The sequence below is a fragment of the Anticarsia gemmatalis genome, chromosome 29 (genome assembly GCF_050436995.1).
Source record: "Anticarsia gemmatalis isolate Benzon Research Colony breed Stoneville strain chromosome 29, ilAntGemm2 primary, whole genome shotgun sequence".
NCBI classification, from domain to species: Eukaryota; Metazoa; Arthropoda; class Insecta; order Lepidoptera; family Erebidae; genus Anticarsia; species Anticarsia gemmatalis.
In genome coordinates, this window is record NC_134773.1 from 2770293 (window position 1) to 2793357 (window position 23065).

Genomic DNA, 23065 nt, shown 5'->3' on the forward strand with positions numbered 1-23065 from the left:
TCACATAGTCTTTTTTAATAATATTTACTATTATTACACTTTAAATGTAATAAGCAGACGAAAACACAACAAAATACTGCATAAGCTATTACATCTACGGCTGGAGACTTGATATTAAGCGGGACGCGGCCCGCGCGGCATGGTGTAGTATGACGTCACGCTGTTAGCGGGACTCGATATTTTTTGAAACTTTGAATGCTTGTAAAATCAAAACTACTTGGTATTTTTGACTGAAACAAAAACTAGTTTGCATGTACATGTACAGGCTTTACTGAGTGAAAATTTCAAGCGATTTGGCATACCTAGTAACATTCTCCATTGCTACTTTTACACACACACAGACACAGAGAATACGGGACGCACACCTATCTAAACCCAAACCTTGTCTGCATCCAACTACTAATATTCTTCAAATTCCTCAGGTTACGTGGTCCACAACGCGGATGAACTGGAGAAGATAATGGCGGTAGGCAACAAGAACCGTCACATCGGCGCCACGGCCATGAACACGGAGAGCTCGCGATCTCACGCCATTTTCTCCATCACGGTGGAGAGCTCCAAGCGAGGCGCCGACAACAAGATGCACGTCAAGATGGGGAAACTGCACCTTGTTGATTTGGCTGTAAGGTTCTATTTGCTTTAGTAGAGTGTAGTGACTTAAGACGTTATGGTATTGGTGAATTGGTTGCGAGTGCGAACGAAATTGCACTTTGTGAACTTGAAGGTAAAGTACACTTTCTTATGGCTATGGATAGTGACTTAAAACTATTTTATTTTGATGAATGCAAGATTTTTTTTATCCATAGATTGGAAGTATTAGAGTAATTACATTTTTCTGATTTGATGGCTTTCAAGTAGGCAAATAGTCATAACGAACTGACAGAAGCAAGAGACATTGCACCTTTTTTCATACATACTAAGGTTAATTTTACAATAGTATAGTTAGTTAGTTAGTGTAGTTAGTGTAGTCATTACTTGAACACGGAGAGCTCGCGATCTCACGCCATATTCTCCATCACGGTGGAGAGCTCCAAGCGAGGCGCCGACAACAAGATGCACGTCAAGATGGGGAAACTGCACCTTGTTGATTTGGCTGTAAGGTTCAATTTGCTTTAGTAATGTGTAGTGAGTTAGGACGTTTTAGTATTGATTTATTGATAGATAATGTTGACGAAATTGCAACCTTTTGTATATAGATTGTAGGTCCAAATTTATATACCGAAGTGTAGTGTACTTGAAAGTTTTGGATATTGATGAATTAACAGAAATAATTGCGACTTTTCACATGTCTATTTTTATAAATGGCAAAAATTTACATCATGTTAGTGTATTTCATATTAACAGGCGTTATGGTACAAATACAAAAACTAGTACCTACGTTTTTTGTATGCGGTCAGCACCGTACAAAGTGGAAGGCGTGCTGAAGGAGAGGCATATACTCGACAGTGGGAGGAAACGGGCTGATTAGATAGATAGATAGAAACTCAAAGGTGTGGTTGTACAGTATAAAATACACTCACTTTTCACCGTAAACAATCAGATAGTTTTATTGCATGATACTATTATCAATTATCTTCTCTCCCCAGGGTTCAGAACGGCAAAGCAAGACGCAAGCCACCGGCACCCGCTTGAAGGAAGCGACGAAGATCAACCAGTCGCTCTCGGTGCTGGGCAACGTGATCTCAGCGCTGGTGGACGGCAAGTCCACGCACATACCCTACAGGAACTCCAAACTGACGAGGTTGCTGCAGGACTCGCTTGGTGGGAACTCCAAGACTGTCATGGTGAGGGAACTATTGTACCTACCACATTTTAGCACATTATATCATTGGCCCTACCTTCCGAATCCTTCCTATGTGTCAACATTTGACCTAAATGAGTAAATGATTTTGATTTTACCTTACTAGAGGCAAAATAAAATTGATTTTCAACCCACTAGAACTGATTTTCCAAAAACATTGGAACTCTTGTTCATTTATTTCAAACGAAAATCCCAAGTATGATTTTTTATGCTTCTGTCTCCGAAAATAACGATCTTTAATACAAACTTTCACGGGTGGATTACTAAAAAATCCTTTCTTATGGGATGTACGTACATGACAAGAGGCATCTCTTGACCAAATTTTATGTTTCTATTATATGTAGATTGAAGAACGTCAATAAAAAAACGATTATATAATGTTTTGTAACATTATATAACAGTAAGTAACAACAATCTATAAGAAAAGTCGTCGAGGGTTCGAGCCCGAGACAACTCACCTACTTTTCGAAGTTATGTGTGTATTACAAATAATTATCACTTGCTCTAACGGTGAAGGAAAACATAGATATGAAACCGTGCATGCCTAACACATTTCTTGAGGACATACAAAGTCCCCAACTCGGACTCGGCCGGCATGGTGGATTCAAGGCCTAACTCCTCCCTCATTCCGGGAGGTTTACAAATTACTATTTCTATACTTTATCTACTCGATAAGTAATCTAGAACTTACAAGCTAAACTGGCACTCATATAACTAATATAATATTTATATTACAGATCGCCACCATAGGCCCGGCGGACACGAACTACGTAGAAACGATAAGCACCCTGCGATACGCGAACCGTGCCAAGAACATCGAGAACAAAACTCATGTTAATAGCGAGCCGGGAGACGCGCTTCTTACTAGGTAAGTTACAATAACCAAGCCAATATTCGACCATAGTGGTCAGTTTCAATGAAACTAGCCATCTTGTAGTAAGGTCCTAGGTCAAATATGTCTACCCAGGGTAGGGCCCCCCCAACAGGGGGGCGAGCCGCGCATGGCGTGCGTCTTGCGGTACTAGCTCATAGCGGTTATCCCAGCGCACGTCTTTGCGGAAGCGGTTGGACACTCGTCAGGTTTTTAGTGGGCTCTACGGCGGACCACATACCCCGTTTGCGCAGTCCCAGTGCAGCGGGGACCTAGCCGGTGGGTCGTTTTAATCGACTCCAACGGGTTTTCCTGACGAAAAAAAAAAAAAAGGTCAAATATGTCTATAACACGATACCCTTCGGTAAGACTGGTTGTCAGACTTTCAAGCTTTTGACTACTGTTAACGACTGTCAAAGATCTTTGCAAAAAAACAGCCGGGACATACAATTTAACGTACCATCCAAAACAGTCTGTATGTATAACTAGCTGACCTGCGCAACTTCGCTTGCGTCACATAAGAAAGAATGAAAAAAAAAATTCCCCGTTTTTGTAACATTTTTCGTTGCTACTCCGCTCCTAATGGCCGTAGCGTGATGTTATATAGCCTCAAGCCTTCCTCGATAAATGGTCTATCTAACACTGAAAGATTTTTTTAAATCGGACCAGTAGTTCCTGAGATTAGCCCGTTCAAACAAACAAACAAACAAACAATCAAACAAACAAACTCTTCAGCTTTATAATATTAGTATAGATAGTATAGATATGGTCACATACCCACTGACTAACAAGCATAGACCTGGGTGATCGATGGCGAGATCCTCGAATACTCTACCACTAACAAGATAATGTCCTTGTGAAACATTTCTTGACTCGCTGAGTTATCTTAATTTGTTGTTTAATATTACAGATTCCAACAAGAAATCGATCAGCTTAAGAAGCAACTGGAGGAGAGTACAAACGGTAAGAACTCATCTATTGTATACTAGTTAAGTTTGTATAACTTTAGTTATCCCGTTTTAACCATATTTTTTATTGCTGACCTTTTATTTAATAATAAATTTAACCCATTAATGTCCCACTGCTGGGCAAGGGTCTCCTCCCGTAATGAGGGAGGGGTAAGACTTCGAGTCCACCACGCTGGCCAAGTGCGGTTTGCGGACTTTGCATGCCCTCAATAAATGTTTTAAACATTTTAGACAATGTATTGGGTGGGGGGGAAAAGTCTTTTCGCATTATAGTATGTATGAACTTGTATTAAAATCTCTTTGGCTTCAAGAATCACAAATGAGTACACGGTTCATTAGGTTTCTTTCAGTGAGCTCGTGAGGTACCCAAATATCGAGCTTTTTTGTGTAGAGAAAAGATTTTATTACAAGTTTATACATACTATAATGCGAAAAGACTTTTTCCCCGACCTAATATTAGTAGGATGATTGTATCAGTTGTATAGTTACAGTACAAACACTGCTTAGTTTGTAATCAGATGACCGTGTGTGAGTCATCTTAATATAATGTATTTATTGTTTGTGTGTAGAAGTGGAGGAGGAGGGCGAGGAGGACGTGTCGGAGGAGGAGCTGTCGGACGACACGCTGACGGACCCCGAGCTGGACGCGCTCGACCCCGACGAGAAGAAGATCAGGAAGAAGATGAGGCGGGAGGAGAAGGTACTGTACAATATAACAAACTAACTATAGATTTTTTGTCTTAATATATTTAAATTTCCTTTACATAACGATATTATTAAATTTAAAAGTTAATTACTTTGTTTACGTTTTTATTAAATAAATGAAGTATGTAACAGCAGTTATATAAATTTGCGTTATATAAATTAACTAGCTGACCCGGCAAACGTTGTTTTGCCATACAAATTAAAAACAAAATAGTTTCACTTAGGGCTGTCAAAAATAGATGTTGGCCCATTCTCAGTCCTACTCAATATGCTCACCAAATTTCATGAGAATCTGTCAAGCCGTTTCAAGCAAGGAGTATGGCAACGAAAACTGTGAAGCTAGAATTTTATATATTAGATTATTTCTTAAATTATTTTGATTAATCGGGGTAGCTGAGTGTACTCCTAGAAATACTGGAAAGTTTCAGAAATGTTGTATCTGTTAAAACTATTGGCTTATTTCTATAATGTAAAAACGAGTCGGTAAATGTGTTACTACGGGCGAATCTCGAGAGCAACTGAACCGATTTAGCTAGTTATTTTTTTATAATATTCTCTGAAGAACGAGGATGATTCTTAGAAAAAAAAAACAAATATAACGAACTCTAAAAACCCTTCAAATACTAAGATATAATTAAATTTTGTTAAGAGCAAGCAACAATAATAGTGGTCCCTATTAGTATTGATTTTTAATATAATAAAATATTAATGAAAATAATCCGTATGTATGTGTACAGGAGAAGCTGAACAGAGAGAAGGCACACCAAGCTCGCAAGGTCCTCGAAGAGAAGAAGGCTGAACTGCAACGTACCAAGTGAGTTAATAATTCAATTTTAAGTACCATTTATAATGTCCTCCTAGCCGATATACGGCTACGGCGGTCAGTTTCATTGAAACTGGCCATCTGTGCAGGACTTTGTTTATAGTGTCCAAGTGTGTGCACAATACACAGGTACACTCTCTGTTCCATCACTCTCATAGTTTGGTGGGACGGATAACCGACACGACCAGTGAGAGGTCAGGCGCAGGACCGACGGCTTTACGTGCTCTCCGAGGCACGGAGGTCTTCGACCTCAGCTTCCTAACTCCGGGCAATCTCTAAGAAATTCTTAACAGAAAATCTCAGAAAATACTTTTTGGCCCGACCCAGGATTCGAACCCGAGACCTCTGGCACCGCAGTCGTATATACTACCGACCGCGCCACAGAGGAAGTTATATCACACTACTTGCAGACTGCCTGAAATTGTCTGCGTAGAGTTTAGTTTTCCCGTTTTTACAACATTTTTATTACTGATGTTTTATATAAAATTTAGTTCCCGTTAGGAATTTCTAGAAATCATATCTTACCCCCCGTTTTTGAGTACATTTAGCGGTAGTTTATATATTCAATAGCGTTTTTTATATGATTCTAAACGTTATTGAATTGATAAACTACTGCTAAATGTAACATAAGAACCGGGGGTTAGTGTTTCTCTACACTTCCCAAGGAGAAGATTCCTATCTCTTTGATAGCAAATTTCAAGTTTTTACGTTCAGTAGTTTCGGCTCTGCGTTGTCCATCAGTCAATAACGCAAAAAATGTATGTAATATATTAATTGGTATATATAGAATCAAACCTTGTAATAAAAATTACATCGAATCTCTTATGTTTATTTATTATAATATGTATAATTAAACAGTACAAGCTCCACACATAACTTATCCCACCGTTCCTAGAAAACAACAAGAAGAGCTCAAAGAGAAGCTACAACGTCTGGAGTCCAAGGTGCTGGTGGGCGGCGAGAACCTGCTGGACAAGGCGGACGCGCAGCGCCAGCTGCTGGAGCAGGCGGCGCGCGAGCTCGAGCTGCGCCGCCTCAACGAGCTGCGTCTGCAGGAGGACTTGCAGAAGAAGGAGGTAAGTTCTCCCTTTACACATCACTTATAAAGGCCCCATACATTTTTGGGCCTTTTTTAAAGCCAACAAAAAAAATGGCATTTAACAATAGTGTATTTAAGCCATTAATTTCCCACTGCTGGGCAAGGGCCTCCTCCCATGACGAGGGAGGGGTTAGGCCTTGAGTCCACCACGCTGGCCAAGTGCAGGTTGAGGACTTTGCATGCCCTCAATAAATGTATTAAACAAATTTTAGGCATACAAGGTTTCCGCACTATATTTTTCTTCACCTTTGGAGCATGTGATATTTTTTTCTAATAAACACATAACTATAGTAAATATTTCAATAAATAATATTAAAATATTTATCTAAATATTTATGGACAGATAAATGTTTTATATAAATATTTTGGACAACAATTAACCTTACCTTAAATATATCTTGTTAAATGTAATGTAAGTTCTTTGTTATTTAGTCAGTTTACAGTCAAGCCATAAATAATTTTCTAAGAATATGTGTAAATGTATGTAGGTACCAAAATACTGAATAATAAATAAATACACCTGCTTGTGTTCAAGTAATCACACAAATAAAAAATATTCTCGTGGAAATATTGTTATATTCAGTGTTTAAGTATAAATTTCACTAGATGGCGTTACTAGGGTTAACTTAAATATACTATTTCTGTTTTAAAATGATAATATCGTGTAAATGTTGGTCTTTAAGTGTTAAACCCACTAGATGGCGTTACTATCGTGTTGTCATTTCCGGAAAGCGATGACAGTCGTGACAAGAGCGGGAAGGGACATTCGTTATTCGGCAGTTGTCAGAGAAAGACGTGCAATAGTGTCTTAAAGTGTCTTGATACTGTTTATTATAAAATTACCTTTATCTGTGAGCGTGAATAGTGATTTAATTTAATACTGGTGTTTGACTGCCTCCGTGACGCAGTGGTTTAGGTCGCCACGCCGCTACCATTGCATCGTCGTGGGTTCGATTTTCACAATTATTTGTACGATCCACAAAATAATAATGTTTCGGGTCTGGTTGTACTTTGGGTCCGTTAGTAAAGGTAAAAAAAATGTTGCTTTAAAGAATGATTGTGAAACCATTCTGAGTTAGACATCCTTATAAAAGAGTGTTTGTGCTTGAGCAAAGTGTAGAAGTGAATTAAAATAGTTTAATCTATACCTAATAGTGTATTTTTCACCCGTATCCCATTTGACGCCCACTATCCCCAACCCGCACTTGGCCAGCGTGGTGGACTCAAGGCCTAATCCCTCCCTCATTTTTGGAGGAGACCCTTGCCCCAGCAGTGGGACAGTAATGGGATAAATTTATTTACTATTTATTATTATTATGAGTGATTTAAATAAACTAGTCCCAAAAATTAAAGGATATAAAAAAAGAATCCAAATTTTTGGGTGAATTTCAACAAGCTGTAACTCCGAGGAAAATGGTCGTACAGAAAAAATAAAAACAACAAATTGTAGCTCCAAGTGTCTAATTTTTAGATATGACCATGAAATTTTTTTGTCATCGCCAGGTCTGGAGAAATCCTACGAAAACTACCAAAAAAAAGTTTTTCCAAATTTTTTCCCTCCTAAAAAAAGGTCCACGGGCTTCAAAAAATTTTTTTTGATTCTTTCGTTCTAAAGTTCTTTTATAAAATTTATTCCTCTTTAATTTGCCGTATTCAAAAAGCCTGTACGACGATTTGCCACGGAGTTATCGTCAATCAAAGCAAAAAAGTTATTTTTGACTTTGATATTCAATAACTCCGGAAATAATGATTGTATAGGAAATCAAAGGAGGGTTTTGAAAACTGCACAATATTCTCTATAAGAAAATGTAAACATCTATTAAGAAAAAAATTTTTTTTGAATTGAAAACTCTGACTGAAAAAAAGACAAAAATTCGCAAAATTAAGGATATTTGGATAACTTGGTATAACTTTGGATAAAATGGATGAACGAAGGATATCGTCGGTAATTTTTCAACCTCAAAGTGTCCCCTAAAATCCCTCAAAAATTCAAAGCGCTGCGATTTTTTTTTCATTGTGCCCCGAAGCTTCAAATTCTTTGTTGTTGCAAAAATCACCATTGTGAGCAATTTTGTGATTTTTATTCATTTTTTTAATAAAACATTTTTTTTCTCTCTAAAATCTTTATTTTTTCGATTAAAAAGCAAATCGCAAAACGAGAGATCGTCTATCGCTGCCATGAAGTCAAAATCGAGATTTGTCAGTCCATAAGACACTGGTCCACTGTCTACGACCCCAATCGTGATGGTCATGCGCATAAGCCAATCGGGCTCGACGATGTCGTGGAGTGAGCATAGGCACGCGATTTGCTTTTTAATCGAAAAAATAAAGATTTTAGAGAGAAAAAAAATGTTTTATTAAAAAAATGAATAAAAACCACAAAATTGCTCACAATGGTGATTTTTGCAACAACAAAGAATTTGAAGCTTCGGGGCACAATGAAAAAAAAATCGCAGCGCTTTGAATTTTTGAGGGATTTTAGGGGACACTTTGAGGTTGAAAAATTACCGACGATATCCTTCGTTCATCCATTTTATCCAAAGTTATACCAAGTTATCCAAATATCCTTAATTTTGCGAATTTTTGTCTTTTTTTCAGTCAGAGTTTTCAATTCAAAAAAAATTTTTTTCTTAATAGATGTTTACATTTTCTTATAGAGAATATTGTGCAGTTTTTAAAACCCTCCTTTGATTTCCTATACAATCATTATTTCCGGAGTTATTGAATATCAAAGTCAAAAATAACTTTTTTGCTTTGATTGACGATAACTCCGTGGCAAATCGTCGTACAGGCTTTTTGAATACGGCAAATTAAAGAGGAATAAATTTTATAAAAGAACTTTAGAACGAAAGAATCAAAAAAAATTTTTTGAAGCCCGTGGACCTTTTTTTAGGAGGGAAAAAATTTGGAAAAACTTTTTTTTGGTAGTTTTCGTAGGATTTCTCCAGACCTGGCGATGACAAAAAAATTTCATGGTCATATCTAAAAATTAGACACTTGGAGCTACAATTTGTTGTTTTTATTTTTTCTGTACGACCATTTTCCTCGGAGTTACAGCTTGTTGAAATTCACCCAAAAATTTGGATTCTTTTTTTATATCCCTTAATTTTTGGGACTAGTGTATTAACGATCATCCAACATGTAGATAGATAGAAGTGCACTTTAAAAAGTAGGTAAAGACAATAAGAACATCTGGCAAAAACTTTTGTTTCAACATAGTTGCTTAGCAGTCGAAAAATACAATTTCATTTTTTTTATATTATTTTATTTTTTTACTGTGTTTTTAGCCGAATTAGGCGATAAGCCAGGATCGGATTCGAACAGGAACTTAAACAAAAAATCAAAATAAGAAAATTACCTCGTATTTTCCAGGCCGAACGTCTAGACTTAGAAGAGCGCTACTCCTCTCTGCAAGAAGAGAACGCGGCTAAGACTCGTAAGCTGAAGCGCGCGGTCCAGCTGCTGAACTCCGCGAAGGCCGAGCTGGCCGACCAGCAGAGGGAGCAGCAGCGGGAGATGGAGGGGATCCTGGACAGTGTGAGGGCGCTCAAGAGGGAGATACAGCTCGCCGACCTTGTGCTGGACTCTTATATACCTAAGGAGTATCAGGTAAATAGCAAATTAATTACAAAATGAAACTTGTAAGTTTTTAGTCGATTTTTCTTAAGAGTTGTCTTGTACATCAGCACATAAATCTTTCCTCTTTATAATATTAGTATAGATTAAACAAGACATACAAAGACAGATTTTGCAAAATATCTACTTTATAGAAAAGCCGCTGCGCAGATTAAAAAGGCGTTTTTTTTTTCCGAAACAGCGACTTCTTTTTTGTATAATTAAAAACATCTATAGACTTGTTGATAATCAAAAAATGTCATGACTTTTAAAATTTCGCATTGCATGTTTATTATATAATAGAATACGGGAAATACGAGAGCTCGTGGTTTAGTTAACAACGGTTCGATCTCTGAGGTTAAGCCACACTTGCCAAGATTGTTCTGTGGATGGGTGACCATATACATATCGTGTTCCTCCCTGTTTCGGATGGCACGTTAAATTTTCGGTCCCGGCTGTCATTTTCGAAGATATTTGACAGTCGTTAACAGTAGTCAGAAGCTTGACAACCAGTCTTACTGAAGGGTGTCGTTTTATAACCCAGGTAACTGGGTTGTGAATTTTGAAATATTTTTTAACGTCCTGCCGCCTAAGAGCTTTTTAATTAACTATCTATATTATTTTTAATAGCTTTTATATTATGTTCTAACGTTAAAACATTGGGCTGCAGGATTGTCCTAGAATATTAACTAGATTTTAATATTCTAGGACAATGCTGTAATATATCTGTTTTCTTGTCTCCAGGGTCTGATCGAGCAGTACGTGCACTGGAACGAGCAGCTCGGTGAATGGCAGGTGAAGTGCGTGGCCTACACCGGCAACAACATGAGCACGCACTCGCACCTCGAGCGACACCACACTGCGACACATGTATGTTACTACTTTTATATTATCTAGTCTGGAATTTAATCTATCACTATGATACATTTTTGCTAAATTGGTCCAGGTGTTTTCTCGCAAAATAAGGACAAATAAGCTCTTCATTGTTAATTTACGGGTGACGCTTTTGTAGGTCTTTGTGTCAATATTTTTATTGTTATGGCCCAGACAGTGGTTTCGCTAATATTTGTCAGTAAATAATCGTGTTAGAACCTTGCATGCCTTAAAAAAATATTTTAATACATTTCTTGAGCGCATGTAAAGTCCACAACCCGCACTTGACCGTCGTCGTGGACTTAAGTTCTAACCCCTCCCTCGTTCGGGAGGAAACTCTTACCCAGCAGTGGAACATTAATTGGTTAAATTTATTTTAACTAAAGATATGACAATTTAACCCAAAAACTCGATAACTCATAAATAATAATAATAACTTATAGTTATAATATAACATTATTATTAAATAAATATATCCGCCCCCGTTTCTAGTCCTGAATAACTTACCAGACGATGTAATGACAGTTGTTTTCACAACTTCACTTTATCTAACACTCCTTAACATTAAAACTAACCCTTAAACTAATATATGTATTACAGATTGAACCCCCAGACCTGTCGGATCGCTACCTGTCTTATAGCAACGTGAACAGTCGGCCCGGCACTCGGCTCGCAAGACCACACACCTCCGCCGTGCCGAGACCACACACCGCACTAAGACAACGACAGTAGACATGCATAACCATGCACATATCTATGCATGCATGCATAACTATGCAACGTTATATGTATTTTTTAACTCTCGCGACTTGTACACATAATATTATAATGCAACGAATCTTAAACGCGATTGAAACTTAAAGGTTAGGATACCTTATTTGATCACCCGACGTTTTGGTCGTATTACATCGACCGTGGTCACGAGCTGATGTGGCTGCTAAGCGGTAAAGTAGGCGTTAATTTTTTTTCATTTTCAATCGCGGTTGAGACCCTTTGCATTATAATATTAAACGTTATATGCATGCACAGTCATATGCATGAAGTAATGCAAAATTTGTTATGTCAATAGCATATAGGCGATGCTTCCACTGAATCAGCTAGGCGCAATAGGAATCCAAAGTAACAAATTTCTTTCAAAAGATTCCGACTCGGTGGATGCGTAGCTTTAGATTGACAAAATAATTCGATTTGTATGCTTATAGGTACATTTAGTATTTCAGGCAGGTTATTCAATTCTCTAGAATTAAGATCTCATTAATATATAACTAAAAGATTAAAACCAAAAAAATATTTAGATATTAATTTAGCACTTTGCAAATGCTACAACTCCTAAGTTAAATTTTTGCGTATTTTGCTTAATACCTTAGTATATCAACTATGAAAATCTTTAGTTCGCTACTTGGGTATATTTTAGCAAATACAAAATTCTTAGTAGAAATTTTACTATTGTTCAATAGTTTCAAAATACCTATGCATAGATGATATCGGTAATGTCTTGCAATAAGGTCAGGTGCGTAGTACTCGTAACCGGCGGTCCTGTATGACAACATGTATGTATGTGAATGAGACAAAGGAAGTTTGTAAGGATCGTACCAAGTGGCGTTCTTTGGTCTCTGCCTACTGCTATTGGGATAAAGGCGTGATATTATGTATGCATGGATTGAATTTTCCTAGTAAATGGTATGTGCTAAGGTTTTTTTGGCGTAATGTATGCATCTCTGCATTTTTGAGTATTAGTCGAGTAGTATATACTAAAGCTGAAGTATTTTTTTGTATATTTTGAAATGATATAGTTTTAATTAAAAACTACTAAAATTAATAGTAACAAAATTAATTTTAAATTTTTATATTATTTTCATATTGAAAATGAAATCATGACAAGTATTTTGGAATTTAATATTATTTACTTATAAGTTTTATACTTTTTATATTAATTATGGTTGATTCGATAAAAAACAATTATATACACATGTATTTAAAATGGTCTGCTGCGTTTTTTAATGTTGTGCTATATAGCAACAAGTCTGCGCAAAATATGAAACATAAACATAAGAGACATATTATTATACAAGAAGTGCGTGTAACGGAGACGTAACAACGTCCTTTCGTTCCGTTTATTTTAAATTGATTTAATTTACCCTAGTTCGATTTGGGTCTTGTATTTATTTCTCTTATATAACGGATTGTTGTTATATCCTGCCAAATACATAAATATCACTGAATTTAAAGTGATAATATCGCTATGATACAAGTCAAATTTGCTTTCAGATCGATATTTCTCTATTGGTACAATGATAATGCATGAGACTTAAGGACTATGATACAAGTCAAAGTTGCTTACAGTTGATAGATATTTCGGTATTTAGTACAATTATAACGCATGGGTTGTAAGGGAAACGCGGCATCGATTTCAAAATCATTATATTTAGAATAATTTGTACTAAGCCTTGCATGGTTTGCGGATGGCGTAGGTAGACAATATAGTGATATGTATAAATTGCACAATTTATTAATATTTTGATTGAGAAATCTACACCTAGACATGACTCTACTAAGTTGTCGGACTTTACGCCAGGTTTTATTTTCGAAAGCGTTTCCTATAGACCCTAAAATAGACCTTTATTATATTACTAGTCTCATTCCAGTGATAATTAAGTTAATGTTGATATGTACTCACTATTATTGTATGCACAGTATTTCAATTGCTTTTGTGATAAATTGCCCAGTATGTATCGTGCAATGTTTTGTTTAATAAACACCTTTTTTTATGAAAATTTGTATATAATTTACTTGTTTATGACCTACCATAAAATTACTATTAAAACAAAAAAGTTAATTTTGGGTGCCGTAATTTTTTGGGGATAACTTTTAAAATATGATGATACCGCAATCATTTAAAATTTAAACAAAATTCTTCAACGAGCTCTCTTATTGCGCACCTTGAAAACTTTCCTGATTTCTATTCACTCCGTTTTACGGTACCTATCTTGGTAATGTTGGTAAAACGAACTCGCGCGAATCTATTCGCGGCGAAATCGCCCCTTCTGAATGTCTTAGATGAATTTGCAACACATTAACTTGTCTCTGGGAAGAAAAGGACATAATATTTATTGCAACAAAATTGCACCTCGCAAAAACAGTATGGAAAAATGTACTTTTCCAGAAAAACTATTTAAGTTGAAGTTTTACGACATCTGTCGTGCAGGGCCATAATAATTATATTAAAGCGTTATTGTATTAATTCAGCTAGTCCACGGCAGATGTAGCAAAAATTAAACTTTAACTACGACTCGTACATTTCAAAAGATCTCTTCGTAAGTTATGGGATCCTGGTACCCAAATGTTTTTTAAAGCGCAAAACTCAAGAAAGGTTCAACCAATTCGAGTTATTTTCTCAATTTAGTGTTTTTTTCGTTCTATATCTATTTTTAAATTGTAAATATTTTATTTTTGTTAATTGGTCACAGTTTTGTTAAGTATTATTAATATTTCTCACTGGTTAATAATACAAAAGAAGTCGAAAACATACTAATTAATTATTACCAATTTGAGTTATTGTGTTTGTAGAATTTTATTTACGAGAAGATAATAGGGAGAGAAATAAAACAAAAAGAGATTGCGTGAGCTGAGATGCGTGGATCAGCTAGTTTAAATCTATTATATTTTTATCAGTTGTCTGGTTACTATTGTACAAGCTCTGCTTAGTTTGAAATCAAATGACCGTGTGTGAGTTGTCCAATGATATTATTATTTATTACTATACCTGCACATACCATAGAATACTTTTAACCGATGAAAACGAGTAATAAAAAACAGCTTTTTAATTTAAAGTAAGTATATATTTACAAGAACACATTTTACTAACGCATTTTTACATTAATTAGCAGTATCTGGGGGTAAGTAAATTCTACATAATTATCAGTAAAAATGTAGTGTTTGGCGGCTGTTTCGTTACTTACTTCAGAAACTAAATATTGACATCACCTCCACGACGAAAATGGCGAAGCCATACATTTTAAATCAAATGTTTTAAGTGGGATTTATGTAAAGAAATGCGCTAATTCTGTTAAATCTGTTAAAAAAGACAACTCCCGCACTAAGAATTGCTTTCGTGTCGCGGGGACTTTTACAAACATACAAACAACGGACACAAAGCACAACCAGACCCGAAACAATTTCAATTCAATTTATGGTTGAAAATACGCAATTCTCCTCAGCAACAAAACACTTTATAGCTATAATTTATCTATGTCTAAGAAGTGCCTGTCTATAATACTTCTCATTAGCTAATATTCGTGTGTTGCTCTCGCCTCTAATCCATTTGCCTTCGTGCTTCCGTCTCGAAGACCTCACTTCTACAACTGGCTGGCTGCTCAGCGCGCTCCCGAGACCACGCAGAGTGTCGTACGTCAAAGATGGACGTATTATCTAGGAACAAAAGTAAAAAGGACTTAGGCATCTAGATTAGCTTTTGTCTTTACAATAAAGAATCTCGAAAACCGCAACTTTTTGAGTCTTTAGCAGTTCGGTTTATTTGTTATACTTAGGTATGTATACTTTTTTGACAGTTAATACTCTGTATTTTGGTCACGAATAATTTCCTTTAATCTGTGTTTTGTTTACTTAGTTTAAGCAAATAATACGTCTATGAATTAACGGGTCTTAAGTGCGATTAATATTTAAAGGTTTACAGTACCTATATTTGTAACCTGAAATTTACATCGACCACAATTTAAAAGCTTAGCTTTACCTTTGAAATTTTGAACATTATTATAGACCTACTTAGGTAAGTAAGAAAGTATGATTTACCCTTCCAAATACGACGTTCTTTAGATCAAACTGCGGTAACGCCTTGAATGTGATGTTGAACAGGCCGCATACTTCATCGTCACACGTCACTCGCATTGAAAGCAAACCTGTGGAAAATTCATGAAAATTATACCTGAAATATCATTATTTTAAGTTATAACAACATTCATTAAAAAATTAGGTCCGTATAGTAGTAAATTTAAGGTCTTGGTAGCTTGAGTAATGAAGTGACATGCTTTTTTGTGTAGAAACTGGACTTTTACGCCACATGTTTCTATGATCAAGTAAAATTACGTTTTGCGGTTGTTTGCAAGCACTGGTTTTGTTTTCGAATAAACTTTATAAATCCATGCTTTTATAACGAGATTTTCTACTTCTATCGTCAATCGACAATCTGCTAGCTATCGAGGAATTTTGTATTAAAATCTAATCAACGCCTCTAGCGGGCGCCGGAAAAACTATTTTAAATATCAAACTCTCGGGAAATAAAAAACATCCGTAGAAAATTGCACTATAGAATATTATGTATTCAAATATTCTATTACTAATGCATACAAACGAGATGACTTCTATAAATCTAAAATTACTTTAAACAGGAGTATTTCTATATAATTTTATTGATATTGGTTATACCGGGCATAGAATGAGAGAAGTGAAAGTTTTCAGCACCGATGGGTCTAATTCTCCCTCTCTGAGCGTAGCAGCCGAACCCGTTGTCATATATCACGTCCCCGCCAGACCAGTACAAGTGGGGGACTTTCCTGACAACACAGCATAATGATATATTATTACCATCGTTGAAAATTATATTTAAATTAAAAGAGCAGTTGTTTCACCTGACATCTTTATAGTCTCTGTTTCTAGATTAGATTTTAGAGGCAATGCGCAAGAACGGTATTTTGTCGTCAAATAAAATGAATGAAATATACGCCAAGAATCGTCATCGTTTATGCAAGAGCTAAATTTTGTGAAACGTGTTTTTATCGCGTTTGTAACTAAATTTTAGTAGTAGGTAATTCTAAATTTAAAGTACTGTTCTAGACCATAATGATGCTGCTAGTTCGGCTTAGTGTTTTTCGAGTATCAGCACTGTTATTCTTAAAAGATCTAAGTAGATCAAGATATCGTCATAACAGATGAAAAGCTAATTAACTTAGAAAGCCTTAAATAATTTGCTTCATTTTCAGATCATGAAACAAATATAAATTATTTCAAGATTGATGTAAGAAACAATATCATCCGCTAATCGAAAGGTTAAATAAATAAAAACCAATTAAACTTGAAAACAAAACATTTTATTACAAAAACAAACAAGATCAAAACGTTCAATTTCTTTGACGCGACGTAGACGGCGCAGACACGGTGCGCTCAGATCTCTCCTCCGAAAACTGGTTCACAGCAAGACAATACTTCTCTGAATGATAAGTACGAGATATTTGCGACAATAATGGACTTCCGTGAGGAGAATTGAGCCATAGAGAAGCACTCCCAGTTTGTCCCACCATAGCAATAAAAGCTATTAACATTCTTGTATTCAGAAGCCCGCGTTGTATCTGCGGCTGTTTCAGCAAAGTTTGTAAAATCAATCCGTCTGGTAGTCCGCTCACTAGCTCGAAAATACTCGAGCCTCTCTCTCCAATTAAATATGAGGCAGCCGCTGGAACGTTACAGCCGGTCTGCCTCAACGCCGAATCGGCTTCTTCGTACGTAAAGCCTAGATCTTTCAAAGCTGTTATAGCTTCAGGATTCGGTGGTTCAGCGATCTTAGCTCGCCAAATGCGAAATTTCTCTAAAAATCTATGCAAATGTTCCGCTCTACGGTATAAGTCGTTCTCATCAGCTTTGTTGTTGACTGATGATTCTTCGGCGTTCGCTTCCATTTCTGCTGCAAGTCTAGCAGCGATTTCTTCAGGAGTAATGACTTGGATGATAGACTGCTGCGTTCTTCGAGGCTCGTCTAATGCAGCTGATAGCTGAGAGAGCGTCATTTCGTAGTTCTTCCCAGACGTGGCGAGACGAGCTCCTGCTTCAATCAAAGAGATAAGTATCTTACGTAACTCATAAGACAATTCGTTTGTAGATAACAAAGATTGTAGATTCGGTTGCCTTATGGGGTTCTGCGGCATCGGTAGAGATGCTGTAGCGGCCGCAATGGAGCCGTGTTGGGGAGCCCTGACTTGTCCCAAGTCCCACAAAGTCCCTGCCTCGGGCAGACGTCTCTCAACTAAAAGTAACTCCTCTTGCATCATGACTTGCTCTTGACTTAACGTCAAAAAATCGTGAAGCGTTGACGTGTCAAATACTCGCACGATTTTATACCGCCCAGCTCCAGTTTCGCCATTCGGGTAAAAGAAGTCTATAGCCCTATTCTTTACTTCTTCTATAAGGGTATCTTCGGAAAAATACGCAGAGAATGTTTGCCCTTCTGGACTGATGACTTTTATTAAAATGTCATTGCTGCTTGCGACACCAGAGTCGGACACCAACATTCTGTTTGACGTCAAATATTGGTAAGTGGGAAATCTTCAACGATCTCCTTTGCTAATGAGTTTGGCGCGTCAAAGCGGCTGAAATCTATACATTTTAGATGTACGAGTAGTAGTATTAATGTAAGGCTGCTAAAAAGCGTGGTCAGGACCCAAATGAGTTTGAGCATTATAAAGCGTTCACTTGAAAATGTTGTCACAATTTGACGTTTGTTTTTTATTTTCGTAGTAAATGGCTATTTCATGACAACAAGTTATAAAAGAGTTTGATTTTACTTTTAGTATTGTATTAAAACTTTTACCTTTTCTTAAAGTTATTAGGCATAATCATTATTGGAAGAATAATAATTTTAAAGAAAGGAATCAGATAATTGGTTTTCGTAAAAAACGAACTTTGAACATTTTAAACTCGTAAAATTATTTATTTTATTAAATTTTTACGTTAGGTAGGTAGGTGAAGCTTTTTAGCAGTTAGTAGATTTGAACTTACTCGTTCAAAGTGTCTTTCTAAGGAACATTTTATTCTTCAAAAATGTGTTTTTTTTTTGTGAATTAAGAAAAATGGATTAATTAAGGTATTTGGCCTCGAATGCAAATCCCTGTAGTTCTTTCGAGAGTAAATCAGTGCCTAGCTTTGGAACAGTAAAGCATTACTTATCACTAAATATTACTTAGAAGTAACCAAGTGTGTGCGTAGTACTCGTAACCGGCGGTCCTGAGTGTATGACAACAAGGATGGATGGGAATGAAGCAAGGGAAGTCTATGAAGATCGTACCAAGTGACGTTCTTTGGTCTCTTCCTATCGCTATGAGGAAAAAGGCGTGATATTAGGTAAGAATATTTTTTTATAAATATATATTTTTTTTATATTTAAAATGAAAATTACAACAATACTCGTAACTGGCAGTCCTGCGTGATAACATGTATGTATGCGAATGAAGCATGAGAAGTTTGTAAGGATCGTACCAAGGTCTTTCTTTGGTCTCTTGCTACCGCTATGGGCAAAAGGCATGATATTTGACTGCCTCCGTGGCGCAGTGGTTTAGTTCACCACACCGCTGCTGTCGGGGGTCGTGGGTTCGATTCCCACACGGGACAATAAGTGCGATACATAAATAATAATTTCGGGGCTGGTCGTACTGTGTCCGTTGTTTGTATATTTGTAACAGTCCCCGCGACACAAGAGAAATTTCTTAGTGCGGGAGTTGTCTTTTTAAAAAGAGACAAGAGATTATGCATAATGTATGTATAACCAAGTACATTACCTATAGAAGCAGGTGCCGACATAGCCGTGTCCTAGCGTGTCTCCGTCCAGTAGCTCGGTAAACAAGTGACTAGTGACGGGGCAGACGTCCGTGAACAGTTCTATACACAGCTCGCCTAGTACTGCTCGCTCGTGGATGCCTAGCGTCATGTATACCCTGAAATTGTTCTAGATTATTATATATTAGGTCGGAGAAAGTCTTTGCGCATCATAGTATGTATGAACTTGTAATAAAATCTTTTCTTTACACAAAAAAGATCGATATTTGGGTTCCTCACGAGCTCACTGAAAGAAACCTAATGAACCGTGTACTTATTTGTGATTCTTGAAAACAAAGATATTTTATTATAAGTTAGTTTATAATGCGAAAAGACTTTTTCCCCGACCTAATATTTGTTAACAATTATTTATCGATTTAAGAGTGGCCGGGAGTTTCCTGCCAGCTCTTCTCATTAACCCTACCTTCCGAAATGGCGGTAAATTCACCTTCTGGATTTGACCATCATGAGTGCCTGTACTTAACCTAAATTAAAATAATTTGATTTTGAAGGAGCAATTAGCTTAAATTATAAAGCAAAATGAAAACTACTGATTGACATAAAAGTCAAATAGTGAAACTACATAGTCATGTATTTAAAGGATTATAAGTTATGCAAATGACGAGGATAAATCAACCAAAAGCTATCAACTTATGAATAATTAATAACTAATTATACTCTTGTTACTATTAAAAAAAACACAATGGATCTAATCAGTTTTAATAAAATAATAACCTATATATCTTAAGTACAGATTAATACGAGCCTAAATATCAATATAATTATTCCTTAAAATCTAAATGACAAATTCTCCTTGCGTTTTTCTAAAGATACTTTTAAATTTAATCGGTACCTATAGCTTATTCTTTAAAAACATTCCACATTACCTAGGTCTCTTGTATCCATGTGGGGCTGCGAAGGCAGGGTCCTCCATGTCCTGCTGCGGCACCGGAGAGAACAGCACGAACTTGTTCAGTGCACACTTGACTATCTCGTTACGATTGTGAACCCATTCACGGTTCAGTGATGATGTGGTTTGGACGCGGGGTGGCTGGGCATAGTGAAATAATTTTAGTTTCCTGTCCATAATAATAACATCTAAGAACAGAGTGCCTTGTCAGATTTTTCTTTTAGAACCTGCGCGTTCTTTGTGGAGTAATCAGGGTGTATGAACCGTGAATTTGTCACCTTGCATTCTTTTATATGGCGCCGAACTGCCGATCTCATAGACGCAGTACCATAGAAATTAATAAATAAATAAATATTGTTGGACACACGGTCATTTGATTCCAAACTAAGCAGAGCTTGTACTATGGTATTTGGTAACCAAATAACTGATAAATAAATTTATATACTTCGAAATCTTAAAATCAAAGCAACAAATCCTTACGGTTCGTATCCTTCAATTCCGACTCAAAAATGCAAGGAGGCACTCTCGGGCGTGAGGCGATAAATATTCCGAACAATAATTTGGCAATCTAAAGACGAGCGGCATCCTTCTCGTGTAATCAGTGAAAAATATTGTCGTTTTAACAGTTCCTTTTGGGGAAAATTTTCAATGTTGGCTAATTAAAGCATGAAGCAACTCACGGTAGTCATAAATCTATGTAGCAAGAACTGGTTGTCTCGCTGCACTCTCTTCATAAAGTCCACTCTTGTTCTGTAGTATTGCTCGAATGGACGGTGCGTGTACGACCAGTGGCTGTCTACTTTACCCTGCAGCAAATAAGTCATTCTGGCCGACAATCCGATACGACCAATTTCAATAAAATTAGCCAACTGTGCAAGATTGTAAGAACCTACACAGGTACACTCTCATAGCCCGTCGGGAAGGTATATGGCACGTGCGGCGGCTGGGCAAGCATAGACCCGATATACGATTTTAAATTACGGCAATCATTAGGAATTCAATGCTTTGATCGATTAAGTCCGCCTATGTACCACTACTGCACATGAAGTTTAAATAAATATATAACAAAATTTCTAAATAAAAAAATCAATTTTTTGGCCCAACTTGAGAGACACATTCATTGTCATAGGTATATTGGCCAATGTAGAGTCCGGCCTACCGAAACCGAGTGTCCAATATGACGGCCAGTTTCACAGCCTTTAGATAACTGTTGGATATCCGGTAGATAGTGACAACAGACGTTATCATATTTTGTTCATTATTAAGCATGTTGTTAAATTATCTATACTAATCTATACTAATATTATAAAGCTGAAGAGTTTGTTTGTTTGATTGATTGTTTGTTTGTTTGTTTGTTTGTTTGAACGCGCTAATCTCAGGATCTACTGGTACGATTTGAAAAATTCTTTCAGTGTTAGATAGTCCATTTATCGAGGAAGGCTATAGGCCATATAACGCTTTATAATATGACTAGATATTAATTTAGTAACTTTGCGAATTTTCTTTTTTCTGTTAATTTTTAATATGTTTATGAAAACACCTGCTACATCCTACTTGATTAGCTATCTAATACATATTGAAGTGGTAAAACTATTTATTATTTGGTAACATTTTTAAGTGGTATGATTTATTTACCCCCGACAGATGCGCTTTCTTGATCAACATCATGAGATAGATGTTCTCAGCGAAGATTTTGTTCTGATCTTGTTTCCATTGCGACAGACTGAGCAGATGGCGCCCCATGTCTAACATCGGCGGGGAAGTGTCCACGCGGGCGGGAATGTGAGCATACTGGAATATAATTTCATTATTTATTCATTTAAATAGGCAAAATTAAATTACATATATAAAGTAACCAATAATGACAAACTATTTGAATTGATCAAAATAGCCTATGTCCTTTCTCGGGTATCAAAAAAACTCCATACCAAATTTCACTCAAATTGGTTCAGTTGTGTAGGCGTGATTGTGTAACAGACAGAGTTACTTTCGCATTTATAATATTAAGTATGGATGAGAAAAGCAATTACTGTTAAATGGTAAAATCATTCGCCTTCTACACAAATGATCACAAATGATTTTCGAATTAGAAGTACCTAAATACCTACATTAAAAATCTGTTTTACACTTACTTTATGAACTCTTCTCTTCTTCCTTCCAGTAATAAACTCGTCGTCGAGTTCGGGAGGAGGTGAGAATAACTTTTTATCACTTTTAATACTTTCTTGCGATGTAACTTTGTTTAATATTGCTTCCATTAACGTCATTTTAACAAGAAATTTAAACTAATTGTAGAGAAATATAAAGATCTTTAGTAATAAACAAGAATTTGTAAGTTAAGCTCTAATATTTGATGTGAAAGTCAAAATTGTTTAAATCTATATGGCTTTGGATAATATTGTGTATGTAGGCATAACCATGTCTTGAAAACCAAAGGATTTTAATTTATTCAGTAGGTACAGGGATTTTTTAAGATAAAAAATAATTCTCGATTCCTTCATAGAATTTATTTATGCAACTCCGCCAGTCTTTTTTTGAATTAACTAGCTGACCCGCGCAGCTCCGCTCACGTTTTCTTGTTTTTATTGAATACCGCGCCTTTTCTAATTTATTCACCTTTTACACCTTCTCTGAACTTCCACAAATAATTCTAGACCAAAATTAGCCAAATCGGCCCAGCCAAAATAAATGAAATCACATCAATATGTTTATTTGCTAAGAATGTAGGTATGCAGTTTACAGTTCTAGATGATAAATAAATGCGCTTATCAACATATTTGGCGATTTTATATAAAAGATGAA

General features: G+C 36.3%; 3 protein-coding genes across 3 annotated transcripts in view; 1 reads left to right on the forward strand and 2 right to left on the reverse strand.

The window, feature by feature from the left end:
- Nucleotides 1-13529, forward strand: part of Klp64D (kinesin-like protein 64D) — a 40753-nt gene extending 27224 nt beyond the window's left edge. Inside the window, exons 5-14 of the mRNA XM_076133055.1 lie at nt 423-622; nt 1587-1784; nt 2539-2669; nt 3583-3635; nt 4210-4340; nt 5083-5159; nt 6064-6244; nt 9640-9876; nt 10627-10752; nt 11356-13529. Coding sequence (XP_075989170.1) covers nt 423-622; nt 1587-1784; nt 2539-2669; nt 3583-3635; nt 4210-4340; nt 5083-5159; nt 6064-6244; nt 9640-9876; nt 10627-10752; nt 11356-11487 — 1466 coding nt within the window. The 3' untranslated portion in view covers nt 11488-13529. The remainder of the gene's footprint in view (nt 1-422; nt 623-1586; nt 1785-2538; nt 2670-3582; nt 3636-4209; nt 4341-5082; nt 5160-6063; nt 6245-9639; nt 9877-10626; nt 10753-11355) is intronic.
- A 1039-nt stretch (nt 13530-14568) lies between these two features.
- On the reverse strand, nt 14569-22630 carry LOC142985134 (uncharacterized). The gene is made up of 8 exons (XM_076133119.1): nt 22396-22630; nt 21899-22054; nt 20944-21069; nt 20241-20404; nt 19317-19472; nt 16198-16325; nt 15565-15671; nt 14569-15183 (listed from the first exon to the last, which is right to left on the reverse strand). The coding sequence occupies exons 1-8, from the start codon at nt 22528-22530 to the stop codon at nt 14998-15000; spliced, it is 1158 nt and encodes a 385-aa protein (XP_075989234.1). The 5' UTR covers nt 22531-22630; the 3' UTR covers nt 14569-14997.
- On the reverse strand, nt 16890-18240 carry Kpc2 (Kip1 ubiquitination-promoting complex subunit 2). The gene has a single exon (XM_076132871.1). It carries the CDS (start codon nt 18051-18053, stop codon nt 16890-16892), a length of 1164 nt encoding a protein of 387 aa, XP_075988986.1. The 5' UTR covers nt 18054-18240.
- Nucleotides 22631-23065: the final 435 nt, after the last annotated feature.

Coding starts and splice junctions, on each gene's coding strand:
- Kpc2 (XM_076132871.1), bottom strand. CDS start 18,053: ATGTTGGTGTCCGACTCTGGTGTCGCAAGCAGCAATGACATTTTAATA.
- LOC142985134 (XM_076133119.1), bottom strand. CDS start 22,530: ATGACGTTAATGGAAGCAATATTAAACAAAGTTACATCGCAAGAAAGT. Junction 16,326..19,316: donor GTCGGCACCTGCTTCTATAG/GTAATGTACTTG, acceptor CTGTGTTGTCAG/GAAAGTCCCCCACTTGTACT. Junction 15,184..15,564: donor AGAACGTCGTATTTGGAAGG/GTAAATCATACT, acceptor TTTTGTTCCTAG/ATAATACGTCCATCTTTGAC.